At 56.5% G+C, this 22345-nt stretch overlaps 1 protein-coding gene across 4 annotated transcripts in view; it reads left to right on the top strand.

Moving 5' to 3' along the window:
- Positions 1-22345, top strand: part of HDAC5 (histone deacetylase 5) — a 103358-nt gene that overhangs the window by 15075 nt on the left and 65938 nt on the right. For 2 of the 4 annotated variants that reach the window (XM_026654847.2, XM_026654846.2), the window contains exon 1: positions 21378-22163. In XM_026654847.2, coding sequence (XP_026510632.1) covers positions 22013-22163 — 151 coding nt within the window. In that variant the 5' untranslated portion in view covers positions 21378-22012. Of the gene's footprint in view, positions 1-1837; positions 2035-21377; positions 22164-22345 lie in introns of those variants that run through there. The other 2 variants (XM_026654850.2, XM_026654849.2) reach the window with 2 other exon arrangements.

The following is a 22345-nucleotide window of genomic DNA, read 5'->3' as shown; positions in this document are numbered from 1 at the left end:
CTCCAAGCTAACCCCTAACCCGCCACCCCTCCCCATGCTGGGGAACCCATTTCCCTGCCTTAGCAAGGAGGGGAGCCCCCAGGGCAGCAGGGGCCTGTTTAATCCCAGCTGGGGAAACCAGGGCTCCTTGGGGGGCCCATCCAGAATCTACATCTGGAGTCTTCACTCTTATGCCAGTAGTACCTGAAGGCCCCCTGGCACTGGGGGCTGCATGAACCGCGTCCGAGAGAGACATTCGGCCCATCCAACTGGGCAAGGGAGCCAGAGGCCCTGAATGGGGAAGCCAATTGTAGGCTGCAGGTGGTAGAGTCGGGACTAGAACCCAGATCTTTGGCGCTCTACCCACTAGACGATGCTGCCTGCTTCCTCGGCTATCCCCTGAAATGGCTGGCTTGCGCTGGCAGGGCCCTCTCTGGCTGGCCTCTGGGCCGACTGTAGCGAGCTGCGGGCTGTGATGCAGCAGTGCAGTGAGTGCATCGGGAAATCGTTTTTTTCTGGAATCTCAGTCCGTTTTTAAACGGACCTTCTCCTGTCCGAATGGGAGACTCGCGGCCGGGCTGCCTGGCTAGCTCGGTCTCCTCCCATCTCTGGTGGCAATCCCGTTAGCAGAGGATTAGCTCAGAAGATGCAAGATGTGTTTGGGTATCAGTAAAGCCCTGCATCGCTGTGTGTGTGCTCTGCCTTCAGGGGAGCGTCTGGCCTGGCGCTACAGGGAGAAGGGGTGAGATCCTGCTGCTGTTGAAATCAAGGGAGGCTTGGATGGGGAGCAGGGCTTGATCCTGGAGCGGTGTGGATGGATTTGTCATAGAGAAACGTTCGGAGTTAAAAAATGACTTTCCATTGTTGCTCTGGGTGCCGGATAATCATCATTTGTAAATCTCGAGTGCTTTGCATCTGTCGACCTCAAAGCACTTTACAAAGGAGGTCAGTATCACTACCCCTCAGATGGGGAAACTGAGGCACAGAGGGGCACCAACTTGCCCAAGGTCACCCAGCTGGTCAGTGGAAGGATGGTTTTGTGGTTAAGGTGCTAGGGCTCAGGAGGCCTGGGTTCGCTTCGCAGGTCATTCATCTCTCTGTGCTTCTGTTCCCCGTCTGTAAAATGGGATCATCGTGGTTTCTGTCTTGTCTATTTGGATTGTAAATCCTCTGGGCCAGGGGTCGTCTCTTGCTGTGTCTGCCCAGCACCTGGCACAGCGGGGCCCTGGTCTTGGTGGGTCATAGAAATACCACTGGACTAGAATGTCACTGCTGCCCCTTACTGGAGGGAATCGGAACTGCTCATCTGTGTGTCAGAAGTCCTATACTGCTGATAGCTGTTGGCGCTGCTTCCTTTGCATTTGGAAGAGGAGGATCCCAGCTCTCGTGGTCGAGTGCTGAGTGACCCCCAGGTTGTCTGCGGTGGCGAGGGCTTGCTTTGTGGAAGGCACCTGCTTGTACCTGGTCGGCTGGGTCAGTAGCTTTGTTCGCACCTGCTTGGCTCTCTCCAGCTAGGCAGACAGGAAGCTGTGCTCGAGGGCAGCAAAGCCACGCGTGCTGTACAGGGCCCCGTTCTCCTCCGACTCACAGCATCGCTGACTCCGGCCCTCCACTAGCGCAAGGGGAGAATCGAGCCCGCCGGGCGCATGGGCCTGTAGATATATAGATCTCCCCCAGTGGCAGATCCTGGGGGTCCGGCTCAGTCTAGCCAGTTCTGGGGAGAAGCCCAATCCGCAGAAGGAGGTGGCCCATCACCCGGCCCCTTCTTCTGCAGGAGGGAGGGGAGAACTGGGGTGTCTTGCCTCGTAGCCCTGGAATTGGGAGGGACCCAAAGCCTCTGACTGTTGTTGCTCTCCAGCAGGGCTCCTCCGACAGGCTGGCCACGAGGGATGCCTGAGACCCTGGGCTGGTGATAGAGCTGCAGCCAGCCACGCCTCCTGGGAACGCTGTCAGACGCCCGCCAAGCCGCTTGCTTCCCAAAGACCCTTCGCCGACCGGCCTCTGGCCAGGACGCCGCCTGCCTACCGGACAACATGAACTCCCAGAACGAGTCAGGTGAGCGGGGAGCTCGGTCGGCTCCCTGCCCTGGGCGGGTACAGGGTTGTGGTTCGTACCTGCGGCTCGTGGCTCTAAGCTGGGGGAGGCAGGAGGTGGCCTAGAGGGGCGTGCTTTGAGTATGCGGTTTCCAGCTACTTGGAACCAATGGGTCATCGCCTAGCAGGAACGGCTCTGCTATAGACTGGCTTCCAGGCGGCTTTCTCTTAAATTCTCCAAGTCTTCGCTCTGAGTGGGGGGGGGAGGGAGTGTGTGTGAGGTGGCTGCTGCCATCCACCCCAGAAGTGGCTGCATTTCAGTGGGTGCTCCAGAGACGCAGGTGCCGGGATCTGCAGCCCCCTACTTGTGTGTGAATGAGCCCGTCGGGGCTAACGAAGTTCTTTGGCCTAGGCCCGGATGAAAGGGGAAATGCTGTCGACTGGGGCGAGTCCCTGTTTGCTCTGGCGTCGTTGTTTGCAGTGTAGTAGCTGGGTTGGACCCAGGCTATTAGAGGGACGAGGTGGGTGAGGTAAGGCGAGCGCTGTATAACTCGGTCTCTCTCGCCGACGGAAGCCGGGCCAATAAAAGATGTCACCTAACGTGCCTTGCTCTGCTCGCATTGGTTATGTTAGTGGCTTGGCAGAAGGAGCTGGGGAGCCCACAGACCGGTTCTAACCTATACGGATGGGGAGCTGGTCCCCCCGCCCCCCACCAGATGTCCACTCCATGGGAACAGGCCCAGCACTGCAGTGGGGGAGCCTTAGATTTGGGGGAACAGGCCTAATGGAGTGGCAGATTTGCCAGCAGCAGACGCCAAGTTGGAGAGCTGATGTGACGGGGGTTTCCTGTTCGGGTGGCAAAGTTGTTAAGGAGCAGAAAGGCAGCCATCTCCTGTCACTTGAGGGGGTGTGTGTTTGAGATCCTGCTCCCCGTACATTCCACCCCAGAGCTCTGAACTAGTGGTTTCCAGCTCCCAAAAGAGCAGGCCTTTGTCCGCCACCGTAGCCCAGCCGGGCCGGGGGGAACCGGGAGCTCTGTTCATCTCATGTCTGTCGCATGCAGCGTAAAGGGATGTTGCGTCTCTGCTGCGGGCACTTCCCAGCCCAGGGTCTCCCCTCTGCTGCTGGGAAGTTACAGGTCGACCTGGGGCTTGGTATAGTGCTAACTGGGGGCTGACCCATGGTGCCGGGCAGGCTGGCGTTGGTTCAGGCCTGGAGTATTCTCCCTGTTTTACCCCTGAAGAAACGGAGACGCGGGGACGGGTAGTGACTTGCCAGCCAGTGTTGGAGCTGGGAAGAGAACCCAGGCGTCCTGTGCTTTCACCGCGAGGCCACGGGTCTCCTGTCCTCGTTGGCCGGCAAAGTCACGTGTTGTGCTGACTTTCTGCGGAAGAGCAGGGAGGCCAGTGTGGTGTCAGAGGCTCGGGTTGGGGAAATCCTGCCGTGGGCGTACAGGCTCCCGGGGCCAGGGCGTCTCCGTCCCGGCGAGGTACCAAGGGACACATCGGTGGTCCCTGCTGGGGATCGGGGGAGTATCCTCAGTGGGAAAGACCCATTCGGTCCTCTGGTCCCTGCTCCTGCCAGCGCTCGATTGTTCCCCAGAACATATGCGCTCAGAGATGCTGAGTGCCCACAGGGCCCCTTGAAGCCAATGAGAGCTGCAGGTGGTCTGCTTATGGCCCTGTATATATTTAATAAACCTCTTCACGTTTGGTCCTGGGGGGTTGCATTGTCCGTGCCGGCTGAGAATGGCACAGCACGTGTCTCCTATGCCCGGGGGGTGCCCAGGTGAAGTTACACCCCCTGTTGATCTGTTAGCTCCGTGGTTCTGAGGTTCTTTGAGCTCTGTGCCTGGGGTACCTTGTATTGTAGCATTTTGGGTTGCTTGCTGCAGTGTGTGTGTGTCCCCTACCCTCTACTGGGTGGAATTGGGAGTGCTTGACTGTGTGTCAGAAGACCTATACAGCAGAGTGCTCATGAAGATTCCCCTTTGGCTTGAGTGCAACACAGATAATGGTGTGTGTGGGGGGGCACCGCAGGACCTTGGAACGCAGCTCCCAGGCCTGGATTGTGGTGACAGAGCCAGGCAGTTTAGCTGGCTAAAGAGGCTCGTTCGAAGTAATTGAATGTCCTTTTTACAAAAAAAGAAAAAGCAAAAGCAAGCTGTAAACAAAGGTTGCGAGGAGCGAGATGGCAGCCGAGCGGTCTCCTTGGCAACAGCACATTTGTGGGCACTGGAGCCCCGGCTGGGAGCAGGCCTCTCGGCGGTTCTGGAAGACGTGCCTGGAAAGCCGCTGCTGTGTGTGTTGCCGTTGAATTTGTGATCCCTGCAGGCCTAATTGATGTGTCTGGAAATGCTCAGGCCAGGGTGGGACGATCCTTTTTTGTGCTCAGCCCCCCCCCCCCCCGGGCTGTTGCATTGTGCTGTAACCAAGCTGTGGGGGCTGGTGGAGGGCGTGGGACGGGGAGCGGCTTGCTTGGGGTGAGGAGCCTTTGCTTGCCCCTTGCTGGCATTTCTGAGTAGGGCCCCACCCGACTCAGCTGAGGGCCCTGGCGTGCCAGGTGCTGTACACGCAGCGTGGGAGACAGGAGCAGGGCCGACCGAGCAGCCCACCGGGCAGGCTGCCCCGGCGCCAGGGCTCCATCGCCGAGAAAATGTTCGGTAGGATCCTGTGGGCTTCCCCCGCTGGATGGGAAACTGACCAAGGATGACCCTGTGGCTGAGGCACTGAGCTGGGACTCAGGATGGCTGGAGAAAATTCCTGCCTCGGCTCCAGACTCTGTGTGACCTTGGGGATGAGGGCCAGACCCATTTTACAGATGGGGAACCGAGGCGCAGTCGTGCCTGGGCATCTCAATCGAGGATCAAGACTTTAGGCTGCCAGGCACTAATAATACCACTCGCTCCCTCCCCCACCGCTTTGTCTGGCTTGTCTCTAGCTTATAAACTCTTTGGGTCCAGGGCTGGCTTTTACTATGTGTTCATCCAGCGCCAGGCACAATGGTGCCCTGATCTCGTTCAGGGCTCCTCGTGAGAAACTAATCGTTTGATCCTTTAGTTTTCCCTTCTGCCTGGTCCTCCTGAGGGAGTGCTCTCTTAGGAAATACAGAGGTGCTGACCTGCACTTATTAGCTTGTGAAAACCCAATTCCCCCGGCTGCTGCTCCCGCCGAAGTAAGTTTATTTCATAGGAGAAATCAGCCCGGCTGGAACTTTTTTTCTTCCTGTCGGACTAAGGCAGTGGGTATCAGTCCCCGGAAGAGCACTGGCTGTTTAACTGTTCTGTATGGAGCCTTCAAACTCTGCAGCCAGGTGCTTAGAGGGAGGCGTTGGGCATTACGTTCTGCAGACGGCAGTGCAATTGCTAACCAAGTTGGCATTTAAGTGGTCCTAATTAGGCTTTAAAGCTAACAGCCTGTGACTGGGGAAAGTTCACATGTCCCTGGGGGATGATGCTTTGGCCCTGGGAAGAGGCAAAAGGGACAATCGCTCACCAGTCGTTTACCGGGTAAACCTGTGGCTCTCAACCTTCCCAGATGACTGGACCCCTTTCAGGAGTCTGATTGGTCCTGCGTACCCCCGAGTTTCACCTCACTTAAAAACGACTTGCTTGCAAAATCAGACCTAAAAATACGAAAGTGTCACCGCCGCCGGCTGTTACTGAACAGTTGCTGAGTTTCTCACTTTTACCCTATAATTATACAATCAATCGATTGGAATATAAATCTTGTACTTACAGTTCAGTGGCTAGTCTATAGAGCAGTATAAACAAGGCATTGTCTGTATGAAATTGTAGTTTGTACTGGCTTCGTTAGTGCTTTTTATGTCGCCTGTTGTAAAACTAGGTAGGGTGACCAGACAACAAATGTGAAAAATCGGGATGGGGGTGGAGGGTAATAGGAGCCTATATAAGAAAAAGACCCAAAAATCGGGACTGTCCCTATAAAATCGGGACATCTGGTCACCCTATATCTAGGTGAGCTGATTTCCCCCCCCGGAAGACCTCTGAGTACCCCCAGATGTTTGTGTACCCCTGGTCTAAACCATCGTCACAGCTGGAAGGGTTGCTGGGGTGGGGGGAGGGATGGAATTCCTGTCAAGTGTCTCCCCCAGCTTCAAGCTCCACCGTGATAGCTGGTGCAAATGAGCAGTGGGTGGGCTTGTAATTGGAGCTCTGACCTAGAACTCAAGAGATCTGGGTTCAATCTCAGCTCTGCCACAGACTTTTTGGGTGACCGTGGGCAAGTCGCTGGCCCTTTCTGTGCCTCAGTGCCCCAAGTATAAAATGAGAAAAATCCTTCCTTTGTCTACTTAGATTGGAAGCTCCTTGGGATAGAGACTCTCTGTACAGTACCTTGACCAATAGGGCTTCCATAGTACAAACAAACATACCAGTGAAACTGACATTGAGTCGGCCATCATTAGGGTTCAGAGTCAACACATCAGCAGTCGCAGCTGGAAACCTAGCCTCAGCGGGCCAGGCAAGGTGACACTTGATGGGCCTGGTGTTTTTAGAGTCGGGGGGGGGAGCCTGTCAGCTTTCGGAATTCACAGGGTCCATGGATTCTTACCATCCTGGGGGGTGAGAAATCCGGATGATACCAAGTGTCCCCAGCCCCCTCCTCCCTTCCAAAAGCAGAGTAGGTTATATAAACACTGTGGCTCGGCTCCCTTCCGGCTCTTCTCCAGTGGTCGGGCTGGGAATAGTTGGGCTGCCTGCATTAAGGAAGTGTCATGGAATTGCCACTGCATCTTCTCCATCCCCCCCCTCCCTAGGCGGAGTTCACATTGCTTTCCCTTCCCCTTCCTGGCTCTGGACTCCCTTCCCTGAGCGTCATCGAAGAGCCCTGCGGCTAGTCGTAAGAAATTAATTAAGCCAGAAGGGGAAATGCGGCTTGTTCCCGCCTTGTGCTGCGTCACCCAAGCTTTCCGACCTCCTCAATTTCTGGGAGGCTGGGATCTCCTGTTGCTGATCTCTGGATGTAGCTGTTCCCTAAACCATCCAGGGTCCCCCACTGCACTTAGGGCCTGATTCTCCAGGGCCCTGCACCTCGATAGCACCAGTGGGGAATGGATGCAAACCGCTGCCGTTGGGATTTGGTTGCATTTCACACCCGCTTTGCGCTGGTGTAAACGACCACGTGCAGGTTCAGAGCCATGGAGAATCAGGTCCTGGATATTTTCAGAGAGGTGCTTTGCACCTGGAAAGTTGCAGTCTTGATCTTCCTGTCATTTTTTCACTAATTAAAAAAAAAAAAATTAAGAAACAAGGCTGGAAAGGCTTTGTCTAGTGCTTTGAGCATGGGGTTCTACGAATACCTGGCTGTTATATGCCCTTTTCCTCCGTAGATCTCAAAGTGCATTACAAAGCAGCTCAGTATCGCTATCCCCATTTTACAGATGGGGAAACTGAGGCACAGAGCAGGGACGTGACTTGCCCAAGTCACCCAGTAGCACTGCTGGGATTAGATAACCAGGTCCCCAGAGTCCCAGTCCAATGCTCTGGCCTGAGTTCTAATCCTGTCTCTGCCACTGAGTCGCTGTATGACCTTGAGTGCAAGTCGGGCCTCAGTTTCCCCATCTGTAAGGTTAAAAAATGCTAAGCAACCAGCTGCTCCCATTGGGGAGCTCTAACTAGAGGCCCAAGTGTCGGCCCCCGTTTCTGAATGTTTGGTCTGAGTGTCTGATCCAATAGATGTATGTAACTATTGATAGAAAAGAATGAGGCAGAGGGGAGACCCTGGGCTCCTTGGCCTACTGGGCAAATCCTTGTTTGCCTTTATTAAAAAAAATAATAAGAACAAGGAAACGAGACCCCGAGCGCCCTGTCCATGTGGCTGAGGTTTTACAAACAACACTGAGAGCCAAGTTCTGTTTCCCACAGCAACCCCAATCCTCCTGCAATGCCCATAGATCATGGCAGAGAAGTTCCTCTTTATAATTAGCAATAGAAAACCCTTAAAACGCACACGCTCAGTGAAGTGACGACTGCTGGGAGCCACATGACTTTGTTTCCTGGCTCCGTGAACTTGTAAAATCTCAGCCTGAACGCGCCCTGCTAAATCCAAGACAAATTCATGATTATAAAATGCCGGCTTTTCATTAAAGCATCGTCCATCCCAGGATTTGAAGGTGCTTTACTGACATTTAATTAAAGGCTTGTATCAACCCCGGGAGGTATGTTAATCAGGATTATTCTCGGTTTGCGAATGGGGAAACTGAGGCAGAGACGCGCAATCACTTGGCTGAGGTCACGCCGTAATGATTTGGATGCAGAGCAGAACACAGAACTTCTGACCCGCCTCAGTCTCTGGCTCTTACCACTCGTCTTCCTCACTGTTCCCGTGACTCATCTGGTCAGAGAGTAAGTCATGCGGGAACTCTTTATATTTTTTTGGCATTTAATCTTTGGCTATTTAATACTGAAATCTGCTTAAATAAGCAGCTCATGTGATCGGAGATTAGGCTTGTGTGTTCCTTCTGGAGTGGTTCCTGTTAATAGGAGATTGGCTCTATCACTCTTATTATGGAAGCACCTAGAAATCCTAGCCAAGACTGAGGCCCCATTGTGCTTCTGAGCTGGGCACGTTACCTTCTCCCCCGCCTCCGAGACCGGATCCAAAGACAATTGGAAGTCAGAGGAAAGGCTCCCATTGACTTGGGTGGAGTTTGGATCAGGCCCTGGGGGAAGACGGTGGCTGGTTTGCTGCTGGCCTGTCAGGATAGGGGATGTAGGTGAGGGATTCAGCTTTGGGCTTTGGAAAGACCCTCGTTTAATGGGAAGGTGCTGCCTGGCGTGTCTCTGCTGAGCAGTGAATTCTTGCCTTACTGGCCCTCCCCTGGGAAGTCTAGGGGCAGTGGGGTGAAAGCTGGATGTTCAAACTGGTCCCTGTGTACGCTGGGTAAGGGTGGAAGGAAATCTAGTTCTCTACATCACGTCTTTCTGCTGTGGAGGGAGGCGTGGTCTGAACGTGGCGCCAGAAGCCGAGAACTATTTGACTCCAACTCCAGCCCTGCCACGGGCATAGTGTGATGTTGGGGCAAGTCACTTCCATGCACCCTGCCTCAGTTTACCCCTCTGGACTAACGCTTAGTCCTTCCCTCACAATGCGGGAAACCATTGGCATTTGTAGGGTGCTTGGGCTGTAGGAAGTGCACATGTAAGTGCTGGGTATTATGCAAGGAAGGGAATGGGGATGTCTCGGGGATAGGGACCGTAACTTATTTTCGTGATGTGCTTTTTCACAGTGCTTGAATTAAACCCCTTGTGCAGTCGGTGACTATTGTATTGTTCCCATTTTAGAGACGGGTCAATAAAGTCACAGCTAGATGTAAGTGACATGTTGCAAGTCAGTGGTAGAGCAGGAAATAGCTGAGTCCGAGTGCAGGGTTTTAGCCGCAAGATTTTCCTTCCAGCGCGCTTTGGGCGGTAGAGCATCTCTCCCGTGGGTTTCCTGTTTAAATCAGGCCTGGCTAGGCTGTGAAGCCCGTCAGCGGAGAGGTGTTGGCGTCTTGATCTCAGTAGAAAGGCCAATAGACTTACAAGTTCCCTGGCTGCTCTAACTTGGGAGCACCCCCTTGCTGGCTTTCCCAGGTCTGAACAGAGCCGGGGATATTCGCACTGCCTGGGTTATAGGTGCCTTGTGGATTTCAGGTTCCAATCTGGGCATGCCGCTTAGTATTAAGAATCTCCTTGGACTGGAGTATCTCTTGTTCCCCAGCAGGGGGAGACACTGCACTGCTTGGAGCTCCTAGGTTGAGTGACCCACGTTGGATCGAAGAGGCGGGTTTGTGTTTCGGGAAAAGATGCGAGAGCCGCCGGGAAAGAGAAAAAGAAAAGCACGTGGGAGACCGCCTTTAAATTCTAGAAAACCGTTACAAATAACCACGGGTGCAGCTAGGGACGGGCAAGAACCACCGCGCTGAGCCTGATCCTTGACCTTAGGATCAGAGCCTAGATTGCAACTGCTTGAGCCTGTCTCCAGAAACCGTCCTAGTGGGTGATATGAAACAGGCCCAGACTCCAGTGAGCATCGCACTGCAGCACCCAACAACCTATAATCCTCCCAGCAGCCCTGCCGGCAGGGCGGGCTAGTCTCTCCCCATTCCACATGGGGCCCTCTGGCCAGAGAGACTAAGGTCCGTCTACACAGTGAGCAGCAGCGAGTCTCCGAGACCGGCTCCACAGACTCCAGCGCATACGCTGCGTGACTTGCACCGGGAGCAGGGAACTGAACCTGCGTCTCCAGGGTCCCAAGCAAGCACCTTAATGACTGAAGCAAGGATGTTTGCACTGCAAGCAGAGGTACGACCTAGATCGAGCCAGCGGAAGTGTGTCTACACTGCGACGGTCACGCTCTGAGCTCAGGGTCGATCTCCCCTTCCAGCGTGAATCCTGGTTGCAGTGTGAAGGGACCGGCCAACATCTCTCAAGAGTGGTGGCTCCATTAGAAACCCGACGTGAGATCCCTCCGCAGCTCTTGCTGGTGTCAGTCGGACCTGTGGGTGAGAATCAGGCCCTCGGTGTCTCAGACTTTGTCTTCGCTAATAACAGTGTGCTCCAGGGGGGAGAAAGATTGAGGGTTTTTTTTAAATTTAAATCAGATTTTTTTTTTGTTTATTTAAATTATATTTTTTCTTGTTTAAAATGAAATCTGAATTTAATACAAAAGATAATAAGGCCTAAACTCCTTACACACACACACACACACACACAGTTTTGTAAGGGTAACTAAATTCCAGTTACCATCCTGATGCCCTGTGACACCAATCATGAGCACTAAGTTAATCACCTAGTAAATAAGCAATATCTCACCATGGTCAACCATACAAAACATGTACAATTCATACGAATCTGAAAATGTGAAGCAATATAATTGCTTAAAGAAATGGGTCTAGAGTTACAGGGGACCCACCTGGCCTGTGAAAAGATGTCCCACAACTAGTGCAAAGGCTGTGGTTGTAAATCCGCATGTTTTAATGGTTATTACAACCAGTGAGACGGCATCTTTCTTTAGCAAATAACTGAAGTACAAATGGAAAAGTTGATTAAAATCAAGGCTTAAATTCTCATAGATTATTTCCTGGAGCCCCTCTTCCGTGCCCCCCCCCCCCATTTGGGGTGCTGGGCTTCAGCTGTGGTGTGGGGGGGTCTCAGGGCTTTAGCCCTGTGGGGGTGGGGGGGGGCCAGTGCCAGGGCTTGGGGCTTTTGTTCCAAGGGGGGAGGATGGCGCCAGGGCTCGGAGTTTCAGCCGCGGGGCCCTGCGGACCTCCTGAAATCAGCTCGCGATCCCCCCCCCCCGGGGTTTAAGATATTTACCAGAGCTCCACTCTGGACAGCTCTGGTTGTATTTTAGCGCTGATTCAAATCAGTTCTTTACATTGAGGCGTTCCACCTGGTGATTTAAATCCGCTTCTGCGGGTGTGTTCGGAACTCAGGTGAAGACAAGGCAGTGTGGTGTCACACCAGTTAACGGGTCAATTTCAAGGCTACGGAGAGGAGGGATGCGGGGGGGAGAGGGACTCGACCTGCTGACCGTGTGCAAACCACCCACTGCCTTGCCTTCACTAGCTTTGTGACTGGAGTTAGTTCGCTTGAGTTAGGCGTCCCCGTTTCTTTCGACGAGCAGCCCGAACCACGTTGGCTTGTTGAACAGAATCCCCCATTCGCCGGGCCCGGCTTTCTCAGCACGCGGCCTTAGGAGTGCGGAGGGTTCGTGCAGTGGGGCCCGTCGCACGGCCCAGGCAGTGTTCCGAGGCCGGCTAATCCCTGTCGCTGTTGAGGGGGCAACGGGAAACGGCCACTGGGTCTCCGAGTGCCTGTGGCGAACCGGGCCCGGGGGTCGGCTTTGCAGCGGTGTCTGGCTCTGTGCGGTACCGGTCCCATCCAAAATCCACCAGCCTGAGCTGCCCCCGGGGTCTGATTCCCCACCGCCCTGCACACCTCAATGACACCACCAGGTGAGAACAGGAGGAAACCCACAGGGGCTAGAAGGCGCGAGAGCTAAAAAGGCCGTGTAGGAGTCGCCGAAGGAAGCAGAAAGGGAGCGGAGGGTAAACACAGAGATGGGAGGAATTGGGATTGGGGCCGCTCAAACCACCGGCTGGTAGGAATTCTCTGGGGACCTGAAGGAACAGGGGCAGGAGATGCCTTGGGTCTCTGATGCTGACCCCTGGGGGGAGGTGCTTATATTGGTTTAAAACTGACTGCCATAGGGTTAGCGTGCACTGGCCGGTTGAGATGCTACATCTGTGTGTAGCCAAGGTCTTACCCCAGTTGGGTCGGTGTTGGCTTCAGTGGGGTGATGCTGCCCAGACCTGGAGGAAGGCCATGGGGAACAAGGCCCTAGGTAGGGAGAGGGGGCAAACTCAGCGGCATCTACCCCAGGCTTCAAAACTTCAGAGTCCGGCTCCATACAAATCACGTTTGGCTTCAAAACCAGATTTTTTTTCTTTCTAAAAATGAAAAAACGTTTGGTTCTTTTTCTCTATCGGCTTCCTGGGTTTGGAGCCTTCCGGAGTGTTTGATTGTCCAGCCTTTTTCCACACTCACGAGAGCTAGAAACGTATTTATTTTTAAAAGGAAAGCCGTGATTCCATGAGACTCTTGAGACTCCGGGAGCTGGGGCTTTTAAGGAAAAACACCAGATCGTGTGAGCCTTGGCATCTGGAGACCTGGGAGAGGGCACGACTTTCGTCTGGCGATGGCCGTGTGATGCCGTGAATTATGCCAGGAGGACCGTGCTCTGGTTTGACACCACTGCGGCTCTGCTGGCTTCACCAGATCGGCACCGGAGCGGCTGAGGTAGGGTGGGTTCCCCCTGGGAGCCCCAGGGCATCCCGTCCGCTCTGTGTGCATCCATCAGAGCAGAAGCTCTTTTGGGCAGGGGCCATCGCGAGACTTTGGCTCCCCGGGGGTTGTGGAAGGGCAGGATGGGGCCCCCATCCCTGTGTGGGTAGTGAAGGAGTCCGGACGGGACTGGAGCAGCTGGCTGGGGGCTGTGTGTGTGAGTGACAGAGCTTTGCCGGAGAGGAGAGACTCTAGTCTAAGCAGTAGTTCCGCTAAGCCAATTAGCTTTGTAATTGGATCTAAAAAGTGGGGGGCGGGGGGGGAAGAAAGATTTTGCTGTAGGGCTGTGCATAGAGGCTTGAGGTTCAGATGCAGCCTCTGAGCTCGGCTCCAACACCCAGATCACATTGCAAAATGTCTTTATTTGAATGGGTTTTTTTTAAATCCTTCACCGTGGCTAAGCCCCCACCTGATCAGCCAGCCCGGGACTCTGCCCAGGGCCAGCCAGCTCCGAGGTCGGTTGGTCTGTCCCCTCTGTCTGTCTGGTACGTTTCCGTGGGCGTTCCGTGCTGGTGGAAGGTGCAGGCCTGAGAAACCCTGGGAGGGTGGGTGGAGCCTGTCAAAGCCGAAGGCCCGCCCCCTCAAATGGGGAATTGGTTAAACGGGGGTGGGGGGGGAAGGACAAATGATGACACCAGGACGCCGGTCACAGGGACAAAAGCAAGGATCCAGTGTTGGCCTCTGCGCCGTGAGCCCTGGACGGCGCCGGATCAGTTCAAGGAGGCAGTGGGAGTTGCCTGCAGGAACTCTACCCTGATTCAGAAATGGATGAGAGGCGAGAAAATAGACCCCCCCCCCCCCCCCCCCCAGTCTGAGGGTGTCCCGTCCCCCCAGCCCCATTCCTTCTGGATGGCCCCTGTCTTAGCCACGACCCTGTGAGACCCCAGACAGGGAGGGCGTGAAGGAAAAGCTGTGGGGAGAGGTGCCCTGGAAGCAGGCAGGCAGGTGCCAGGGTCTCTGTCTCACCACAAAGGGGCGGGTGTCGGGGGCTGAAAGGTGCCAGCCTGCTCCAGCGTGGGCAGCCGCAGGGCAAACTCTCCCTGCAGGCCCGGATCTGGAGCAAGAGGAGTCTCCTTTGCTCCTGGCCCGTCCGCTGCTTGGCCTTGGTGCCGGAAGTGCTGGCAAGGTGTGCCACCAGCGTGGGGCGTTTAGGGTACAGCGCCGCAGCAAAAGCTGGCCATGGACTACCCTACCTGAGCTAGCTTGAATCCAGCGAGCGCGGCTAACAATAGCCATGTAAACAGCTCAGCGCGGGCCAGAGAGCCGGGTACGCACCCCGGGAGCCACGCTGGGCCTTCTAGCTTGCACTGGAACGCATGCTGGGTGCTCTGCATCCACGCCCATACCGTGAGGCATGACTCTCAGGGGGACGGATTCGGTCTGGTTTTGCTCCTGAGCCGTTCCGACTGAACGCAGGTGGTTTCTGGAGGACGAGGGTCAGCGTTCAGGCGCTGACCCGTGCTGGGCTGTACTCCAGCCCGTGAGCTAGAGGGGAGAGGCTGTTCGTTCCCTTCCCCTAACTGGGAGCTGCAGGTGACTGGGGGAGCATATGGCCAGTTGTTGGCCCTACATCCTTCTATGCAGGGAATTCTCTGCGCCCCTGTAAGCTGCTGGGTGTTGTCAGAACATAACACAACTTTAGTTCTTAGAATTCAGAATGATAACACACAAGAGCCCAATCAGAGGGAGACAAAGCAGGCTGCTCCCTAAAGCACTGAGGCGCACCTCCCGCCATCTTACATCAGGTTGGCTCTCTGCAAACTGACTCTGCTCACACAGCTGCTTCCCTACAGAGGCCCTAGCCTGCAAGCAGGACCAGGTAACCCCTTCCAAATTAAAGCGACAGCTGGTCATTTTAAGAGTTTTCAATCCACCCCAGCATGCAGGAGAATCTGTCCTGGCGTAATTTATGTTGCAGAAGATTTGGCTGTGCCAGCTAGTGATTCTTGAGATCTGTAGGTTCCAAGCCAGCCCCCGCTAACGTGTGTTGTTTTGTTAGCTGCGGGCTTTTTCCAGCTGTTGTCCTCCGTTCTATATTCATCACTACTGGATTGTCGTCAAACCCACCCTGTAATTTGTCCAGTGGGAATTCCAGTGACATCTGGGCTGCCAGAGAGAGACAGCCTGTGGGACCCGCACTTCAAAGCGGGGCCTGGGATGGCGTAGTCTAGGAACGTAAAGACTCGGCCCGCACCAATAGGAACCGACACCTACGAATCCTACTTCCCTGAAAGCGTCAGAAACAAACATGCTTTCCTTCCGGTGTGTGCATTAGAGACGTGCGTGTCAGATGTTTCCGACGTTCATTTGATGTTCTAACTGGTCTCCTCACGTATCGCCAAACCAGCAATGAGATGTAGACCTCAAAGCACTTCACCAAGGTGGGTCAGCAGCATCGTCCCCGCTTTGGGGAAACTGAGGCACTGAGGTGAGGTGAAGCGACTTGCTCAAGGTTGAACAGCAAGGAAGAGAGTGCGGGAGTCCTGACGCCCTGTCCTCTGCTCTAACCACTAGGCTATTGCGACCTCTGGGAATAGAATTCAGGGCTCCATAAGGCCAACACCTGGCTCTACCACTAAACAACACTTCCCTCCATGAGCTGGAAATGGAAATCAGGATTCCTGCCTCCCAGCCCCCTTGCTCTAACCACTAGACCCCACTCCCCTCTGGGAACCCAGAATTCCTGAACCCCAGAGCCTTCTGCTAACTGCTAGACCCCACTCCTCTCCCAGAGCTGGGCCTAGAACCCAAGAGTCCTGACTCCTAGTCCCCCTTCCTCCCACCCCTGGACCCCACGAACGCCAGCTCTCCAATCCAAACCCCTCTGAAGTTTGGAACAACTCAACTCAGGGTCCGGATTTGATGGCTCGCACCCTTGGTTGCTTTTCTATAAAACCACAAAAGAGCAAAAAATAAAATAAACCCCACGGCCCCATATTTCTGCGCCAGGCTGAGCGAGCCCCTCAGGTGCTGGGAGTTCCAGGGTATGTTTTTTGGGGGGGGGGAGGGCTGGGTCGATGTAGCAGGGGCTGGTCCCCTTTGCATGCCGACGTCCTCTATGGCTTTTGCTGCCTGCCAGGGCTGTTTGGGTTCTTCCCTTCCCCCTTTCAACGCAGCGCTGTATTTTTAGAACACTGTTTTCGTCGCTCACAGGCAAATCTCACTTGTCTGGAAAGCCTCCTCTCCCTGCCGCAGATGGGAGCGGCGTGGGGCGAGCTCTCTAGCCCCCCAGCTGCGAGAGCCAGAGCCTTGCGGCATCCCGGTGGAAACTAGGAGCCCCACACCTACCCACCTGGGCGCGCCGATCTTCGCTGTGGGATTAGCCAGTTGCAGTTCTGGGTGGGTTGTGTTTCTAATCTCATGGGAAGTGCCAGACCCGATCAGATCAGTGGTTCGTGCAACCCAGTAGCCCATCTTCAACAGCGGTGCCACCTGCTTAGAGGAAAGAGCTTTGCGGGAGGCAGACCTGCCCGCGGGGAATTTTTCCTCCTGACCGCTACGCCTCGTCCATGAAGCGGGAGCGTGTGCAGCCCCCTCCCAAACTCGCCAGATTATTTTGGTATGGACGGTGATGACTCTCGCTATTCCTGTCCTCCCGCCTACGCCTCTGGAATCCTTTTGGCGATCGTGCTCAGCGGTCGGCTGCAGTGGTGTCCGGTGGCAGGGAGTTCCGCAGGCGAACCGTGCCTTGTGCGAGAGCGCGTTTTGACTGGCCGACGAGCTGGCTGGTGAGTATTTGGCATGCGGGGGGAATTGGTTAGGACGGGGCGGGGCCGGCCGGGGGGAAAAGATGTGCAGACCTGGAGCGTATGTGGGAAGTAGCATACGGGGCCGTGGGGATGGGTGAAACCATCAGGGGGCCTCTGATACCCCTCAAGTCACCAGCTCCAAGGAACTAGCATTTGGCGCCTCTAGTAACAGCTGGTCTCTCTGCAGTGAGTTGGGCGGGGGCGGGGGGATGTTTTAACCCCTTCATAGCTGTGCCTCAGTCCTGGTGGGCAGCTTTTAAAATCCCTAGGCCAGGTGGGCACCCGGGCCTGATCCTGAGGCGTTGATGTCGGTGGCCGCTGTGGGTTTGCTTGGTGCTTTTCTGTCCTAGGGTGGCAAGTGGTGGAAAGCGGTAAGGCCTGCGTGCCGGTCAGAGCCACCGATCACACCCTCAGCGGCAGCTGGATTTCAGACCCTTTTCTTTAGGGTTGAGTTTTATTTCTCCAGCTCACGAGAGTTTCCCCATCCATCGGCTCCTTCGCCCTGACCCGGGCTCCTTCCCTGCTTGGCTCGCTCCCAGCTGGGCTGCGTCTTGGCCTTTTATCCAAGGACCAGCTGACCTGCCGGCTAGGGCCGGATCCCTGGCCTCAGCCCCGTCATCCAGAGGCAGCGCCCCTTAAAAGGCCAGTGCCACATAGCTTCCGTGGCCGCAGCTCGCCCGAGCACGCTGGGCTCGTTCTGGGATGCTCCGAGCACGTGGCGACGGCGCGAGCCAAGAGTGGACCCTGCCCCTGAGTTCCACTGAGCTCCTGGAACGCAGCCAGCCCCAGAGCTGCACGCATCAGTTACGCACAGTCCGCTGAACAGAGCAGCCTGCCATGGAGGCTGGTGTTTGGGTCTGATTTGCATTATTCCCCCCCCCCCGGCATATGGCGCCCCTTGTACCGAGACTCCCCTCCACTGAGTGTTTAGCCTGGAGCCGCTCTGCCCTGCCAACCAGCAGTTTAGGATAGAAACCGACCAAGATCTCCGCTGAGGTGGAAAGCGTGGCCACAGGGCGGGCAGGGCGTCCCCTTCCCCCCCCTCCCCCAGAGCTGGCGGGTGGGCCGATCCCGAGCGCCCTGCCTGTCGCTTGCGTTGCAACCTTGGACCTTGACGTGATCCGCGGGGTCAACTGCGCCGAGGGGAGAAAATATCCTGTGGCCTCCTGCCCGCTTGCAGCCGCCGGAATAGCTCGTCTGACGTCAACTCCAAAAGTGCACTGTTGGGGGAGGGAGGGGGGGCGAACGGCCCATAAATAACCCTGCTATTAAAAGTCTAGGGTTCGGATTAACACACTGATAAATAAACCAGCGTCCCCTTTGCTGCGCCGGGTCAGAAATTTAAACACCGCCGCAGAACGTAGAGCCTGAGCAGGCCTGGGAGCACACGGGGTATGGGGCCCTGAAAGGTGATCCCGGAGTCTGTTTCCATGGGCACCTTTGCCACAGGCTGGATCTGCCGTCTAGGCAGTTGCCTGGGGCAGTAAACATGGGATGGGTGGGGGGGAAGACAGGGTGGGGGATGGGAATGATCCGGGGGTATTGAGGGTGATGGGTTGTCTGTATTGATGTAGGCAACCTAGATTTTTGCCCAGGGCTATTATTGATTTGTATTACCCTGGGCATCTAGGAACCCCGGTCGTGGAGCCAGGCCCCCTTGGCGCTAGGCGCTGTACAAACCCGATCTGAGCGACGCTTTGAGGTCGGCTTTGCTGTACTCGGCGCCTTGTGTGAGTATTGCATTGTGCTGACCGCCCGTCAGTGTGGCGTGCGGCGTCCCCCAGGACGGGGGCAGCAGGGGCAGCGGCACAGCAAGCTTCCCCCGCCAGTATATCTGCCCTCGGTCCTGGCGGGGACCCCAATGCATGGCAGGGGAGTGAAGTCTCCCTGTCCCATACAGTCATTGGCCAATGGGGGGCACGGGGCGTCTTTGGTTTTCATGATGCCGGTCCGCTAAGAGCCTCAGTTAGTTTCACACACCGCATCGGCCAGTGCGTGGTAACAACTTTCGGTCCCTCCCAACTTCGGATTGGAGTCGGAGCGGTGACCTAGAGGAGAGAGGCACCAAGTCCCCGCGGCTTCCCCTGAGCCTCGGCCCAGTCCCCAGCGGGCTTCACGGGAAGGTCCTGCGGGGAGTGCCACAAGGATCCCAGTGTTTGCCCTGCCGGGATCCGCGCTAACCGCTTCATTCATGGTGCATTTGGCCCGGTACGGCATTGCAACCCCTACGGCCAGTCCGTCCCCACGACAAGCCCCCCAGGAGGCCAGATTCAGTGCTGGTGTAAAAACGTGCCGCTCCACAAGAATCAACGGAGCTGCGCCAATTTGCTCCAGCAAAGAATTGGTCCCCACCCCATTCCCAGGAGCCTGAGGGCCACTAGCTCACCCCTGGAGAAGAGATGTTGCTAGAGCCCAGCCCCCCCACGCGTTCCTCCCCGGGGGATGCTTTGCAGGCGCTCCTCAGCCTGGGACTGGGGCGGGGAGGAGCATTTTTTGACCCCTGTGAGTAGTTTTGGCCCTGTGGCTCAGGCGTGCTGAGAAATGAGGGGCGGAATTTTCCCATCATGCACCTCTCCGGGTTCTGTAGACGGGGGGGCCAGGTGAAGATGCTTCTCAGCTCACCCTGGCAGGTTGCCGGCGGGGCCCCGTGCCGAGTGGGAGCCACCGCCAGAGCCGCGCGCTTGCTTTCCCGGCTTGCTCTTACCGGGGCCCCTAATTCCCACGCAGAGATTTTCCCTTCCCGGCAAAACCTGGGGGTTTATTTCTGGCAGCGCTGAGGCGGATTAACGTCCGGGGCAATTAGGGCCTCTTGGAAGGAGCCTTCGCAAGCCTCACTCGGTGGCTTGAGTTACTCAGTCGGGCTGGCCTTCCGTGCAAGAGGCCGCCTCGAGGTGGAGTCTGGGGGGAGCTGCATTTGGGGCGTCCCGTGCAGGCTTGGCCCTGTCCCTCTGCACAGCCCTGGCAGCAGAGGAAGAAGAAACAACTCCCTGTCAGACCCCCGCCCGCCACGACAGCGGGTCAGGAAGGGGCCTGGGCAGGGGGGGCGCACTGCTTGAGCTCTGCCAGCTGCGGGCTTCTGCCCATTCTAAGGGCATGAGCTGTTCCTGCTGCAGTAATCCGGGGGCTCCGAGAAGCGGGAGGTGGGAGACCTGGCCGAGGCCTCTGGGAGAGGCTGCGCTGTGCAGTGGTGTCTGGGTGTGGAGGGGGAAAGTCTCCTAGGCTGTTAGGCAGGCAGGACCTGGGGGTGCTGGCTAAGCCGTGGAGCGGATTGCGGGGTGCTCCCTGTGGCTAAATGGGGGAGACACTGCTGCTGCTCTGAGCCCCACGCGGGGTGGGGGACGCTCTGGAGCCCCAGATCTGCCCCCAGGCTGGCTCCTGAACTCCCACGCTCAGCAGCTGCGTCCCTCACGGCCCGGGGCAGCCTCAGTCTCCCAGGTGCGTCCCTAGGCTCCCTGCGGCTGGGTCCGCTCGCTGGCAGAGGGCCCGGCCACGGGTTTAACGAAGCCGGGAGGGGCTTGGCTCCGGGGTCGGCTGCTGAGCAAGGAGTGAACGCAAAGCCGCCTGTCCCTGGGGCAAAGCCCCTGTGTTATGCCCCTGCATCCTGGCTGGGGGGGAGGGCGCCGGGCTCCTACATTTTCATTAGCAGCCATTGGCTGTGGGTGCCTGCCCGCAGACCCAGCTAGGGCCAGGGGTTCCCCGCCCGTTGTCAAGGGTGGCTTCTGTTCCATCAGACGATCACTTAGAACGAGCAACCTAGACCCACCAAACCCCCCTCCCCCAACTCCATGGGCAGGAGGTGTGGCCGGCGTGCTAGGAGGACGGGTGGCGCGGCATGGCCCCGGGGGTGCACCACGGCCCCCAGGCTGCCTTCCCCAGCCTCTGGCACAAAGGGAAAGGCAGGCAGGTTGGGGCCTGGGGGTGGAGCATGGGCGGGGGGACGTTAGGCTGTTTGGGAAGGCAGAACCTTCCTGTGCCTACGATACCCACCGCCCATGAGTGCAGCCGTGTTAGGGTTAGTTAGCCAGTCCCGTTGGCTATGGTTAGTCCATGCTCTCTGGCTGCTGGGTCTGTCTTGCTGCCCCTCACCGTGGTATCTGAGCTCCTTCCGCATCAAATCAAGAGCCAAGCCCCTGGTGCATTTCATGGGGTCTCTGCCCCTTCTCCCTTTTGGGACTCAAAACCTGGGGGAGGGTTTAGTTTTTGGGATTTTTTTTGATTGGATTAATTTCCTCCAGTCTGGGGAGGGGTGGGGGTCAGGTTGGGGGTTGTGGGGGGGTGGTCAGCGTTGAAGGTTGGGGTTTGAGGGCAAGGGGGGCTGGTCACGGTTGTCTGGGCGGAGGAGGGGGTTGAGGTCTGGGGGCGGGAAGGTGGGGGTCACAGTTGAGTGTTGGGGTCTGGGGGTAGCGAATGCTGTTCTTGGGTTGGAACGGCTGTTTCAAAGCCATCCCCCGTAGACCTTCCGCTGATCTAGTCAATTTAAGAATAGAAATTAACTTTTTCTCCCCCCCCCCCCCCTTTCTTCCCCTCCCCCGCCTCTGTTTGCCCCTCCTCCCCCCCCCCCCCCCCCCCAGGAAGCTATTCCCCTGACCCCCTTGGTAAAGGCTTCATCTGCTAGGCAGCCCCCTTCTGTAGGAACAATCCCAGTTCCCTGAGCAGTGGGCTATTTATAGCTGGCTCCTCCCCTCCAGTTCTATTTCAGGTCACCCTGGGCAGTTGCTGTCTCACTTGGTGGAAAGGATGGGAGAGAAGAAAAATCAGATAAAGGGAATTGTCGGTGGCGCAATTAGCAGAGGGCTTCGCGGGCAAGCCCAGCCCCTTCTGCTTGGCAGGACATCTTAGCTAATTGTTTCGGTGACGCTGGGAGCCGGCTCCATCTCTGTTCCTGTGTAAATGCCTGATCCCCGTGCCATTCCTCCCGGGCTGGGAGCTGCCTCCCGGAGTGAATCAGACCGCGCCTGAGATGTGAAACCCTCCTTCTTCTCTAGACTAGCGGCTGGACCCCCTTCCGGAACAGCGGGCCCTTCCCACGCCCAGCCTCTGCTGTCTGCAGTTGGCATAAACAGTGACCTTTTTTTGGTTGTTGTTGTTGCAAGATTTGAATATTATTTTTTTTGGCCCAGCAGATGAATCTTTTTGGGGTTGCTGTCGAATGCTGCTCGCTGACTCGGATGCTTTAACTTTTCCTAGGAGACCCCCGCCTTTTGCTCTTTGGGGGGGTGTGTGAGGGGGGATGTCTGATGGTTTTCGGCTGAAATTCGGCACAACGGACCCCTCCCTCCTTTTGCGAAGGAAAGCTCCCTTGCCCTGCGCCAGCTTGTAAGGAGAAGGTGGGACAGGGAAGGGAGCCAGCGTGGATTGCCTTGCCGGGCCCTGCGGTAGCTGGTGTCAGAGTTGTTCCTGGCATGCTGCTCATGCCCAGGGCACTGGGGCTGCCGGCGATGTTGCAGACTATTTACGAGAGCGAATCGTGTTTTTCTTCAGATGGGGTATCCGGACGCGAGCAGTCGCTGGAGCTCCTTTCGCGGACTCCGCTCCATGGCCTTCCCGTGGCAGGTGAGTGCAGCGCGATCGTTAATACGGCCCTGTCAATGCTGTCGATTGCCCCAAGCTTCTAGAACGGAGTGGGAGGTGCCTCTGGCATCGGTGGGGGCCCGATCCTGCAAATGGGCCACTCCATTGGTGCAGGGTACCGTGCATTTCGTAGGATTGGGCCCGCAATGTTGCAGACGTGGAGC

The sequence above is a fragment of the Terrapene carolina genome, unplaced genomic scaffold (assembly GCF_002925995.2).
Source record: "Terrapene carolina triunguis isolate 2854851 unplaced genomic scaffold, T_m_triunguis-2.0 Scaffold193, whole genome shotgun sequence".
Classification (NCBI taxonomy): domain Eukaryota; kingdom Metazoa; phylum Chordata; order Testudines; family Emydidae; genus Terrapene; species Terrapene triunguis.
This window is presented reverse-complemented; position numbering and strand designations above follow the sequence as displayed.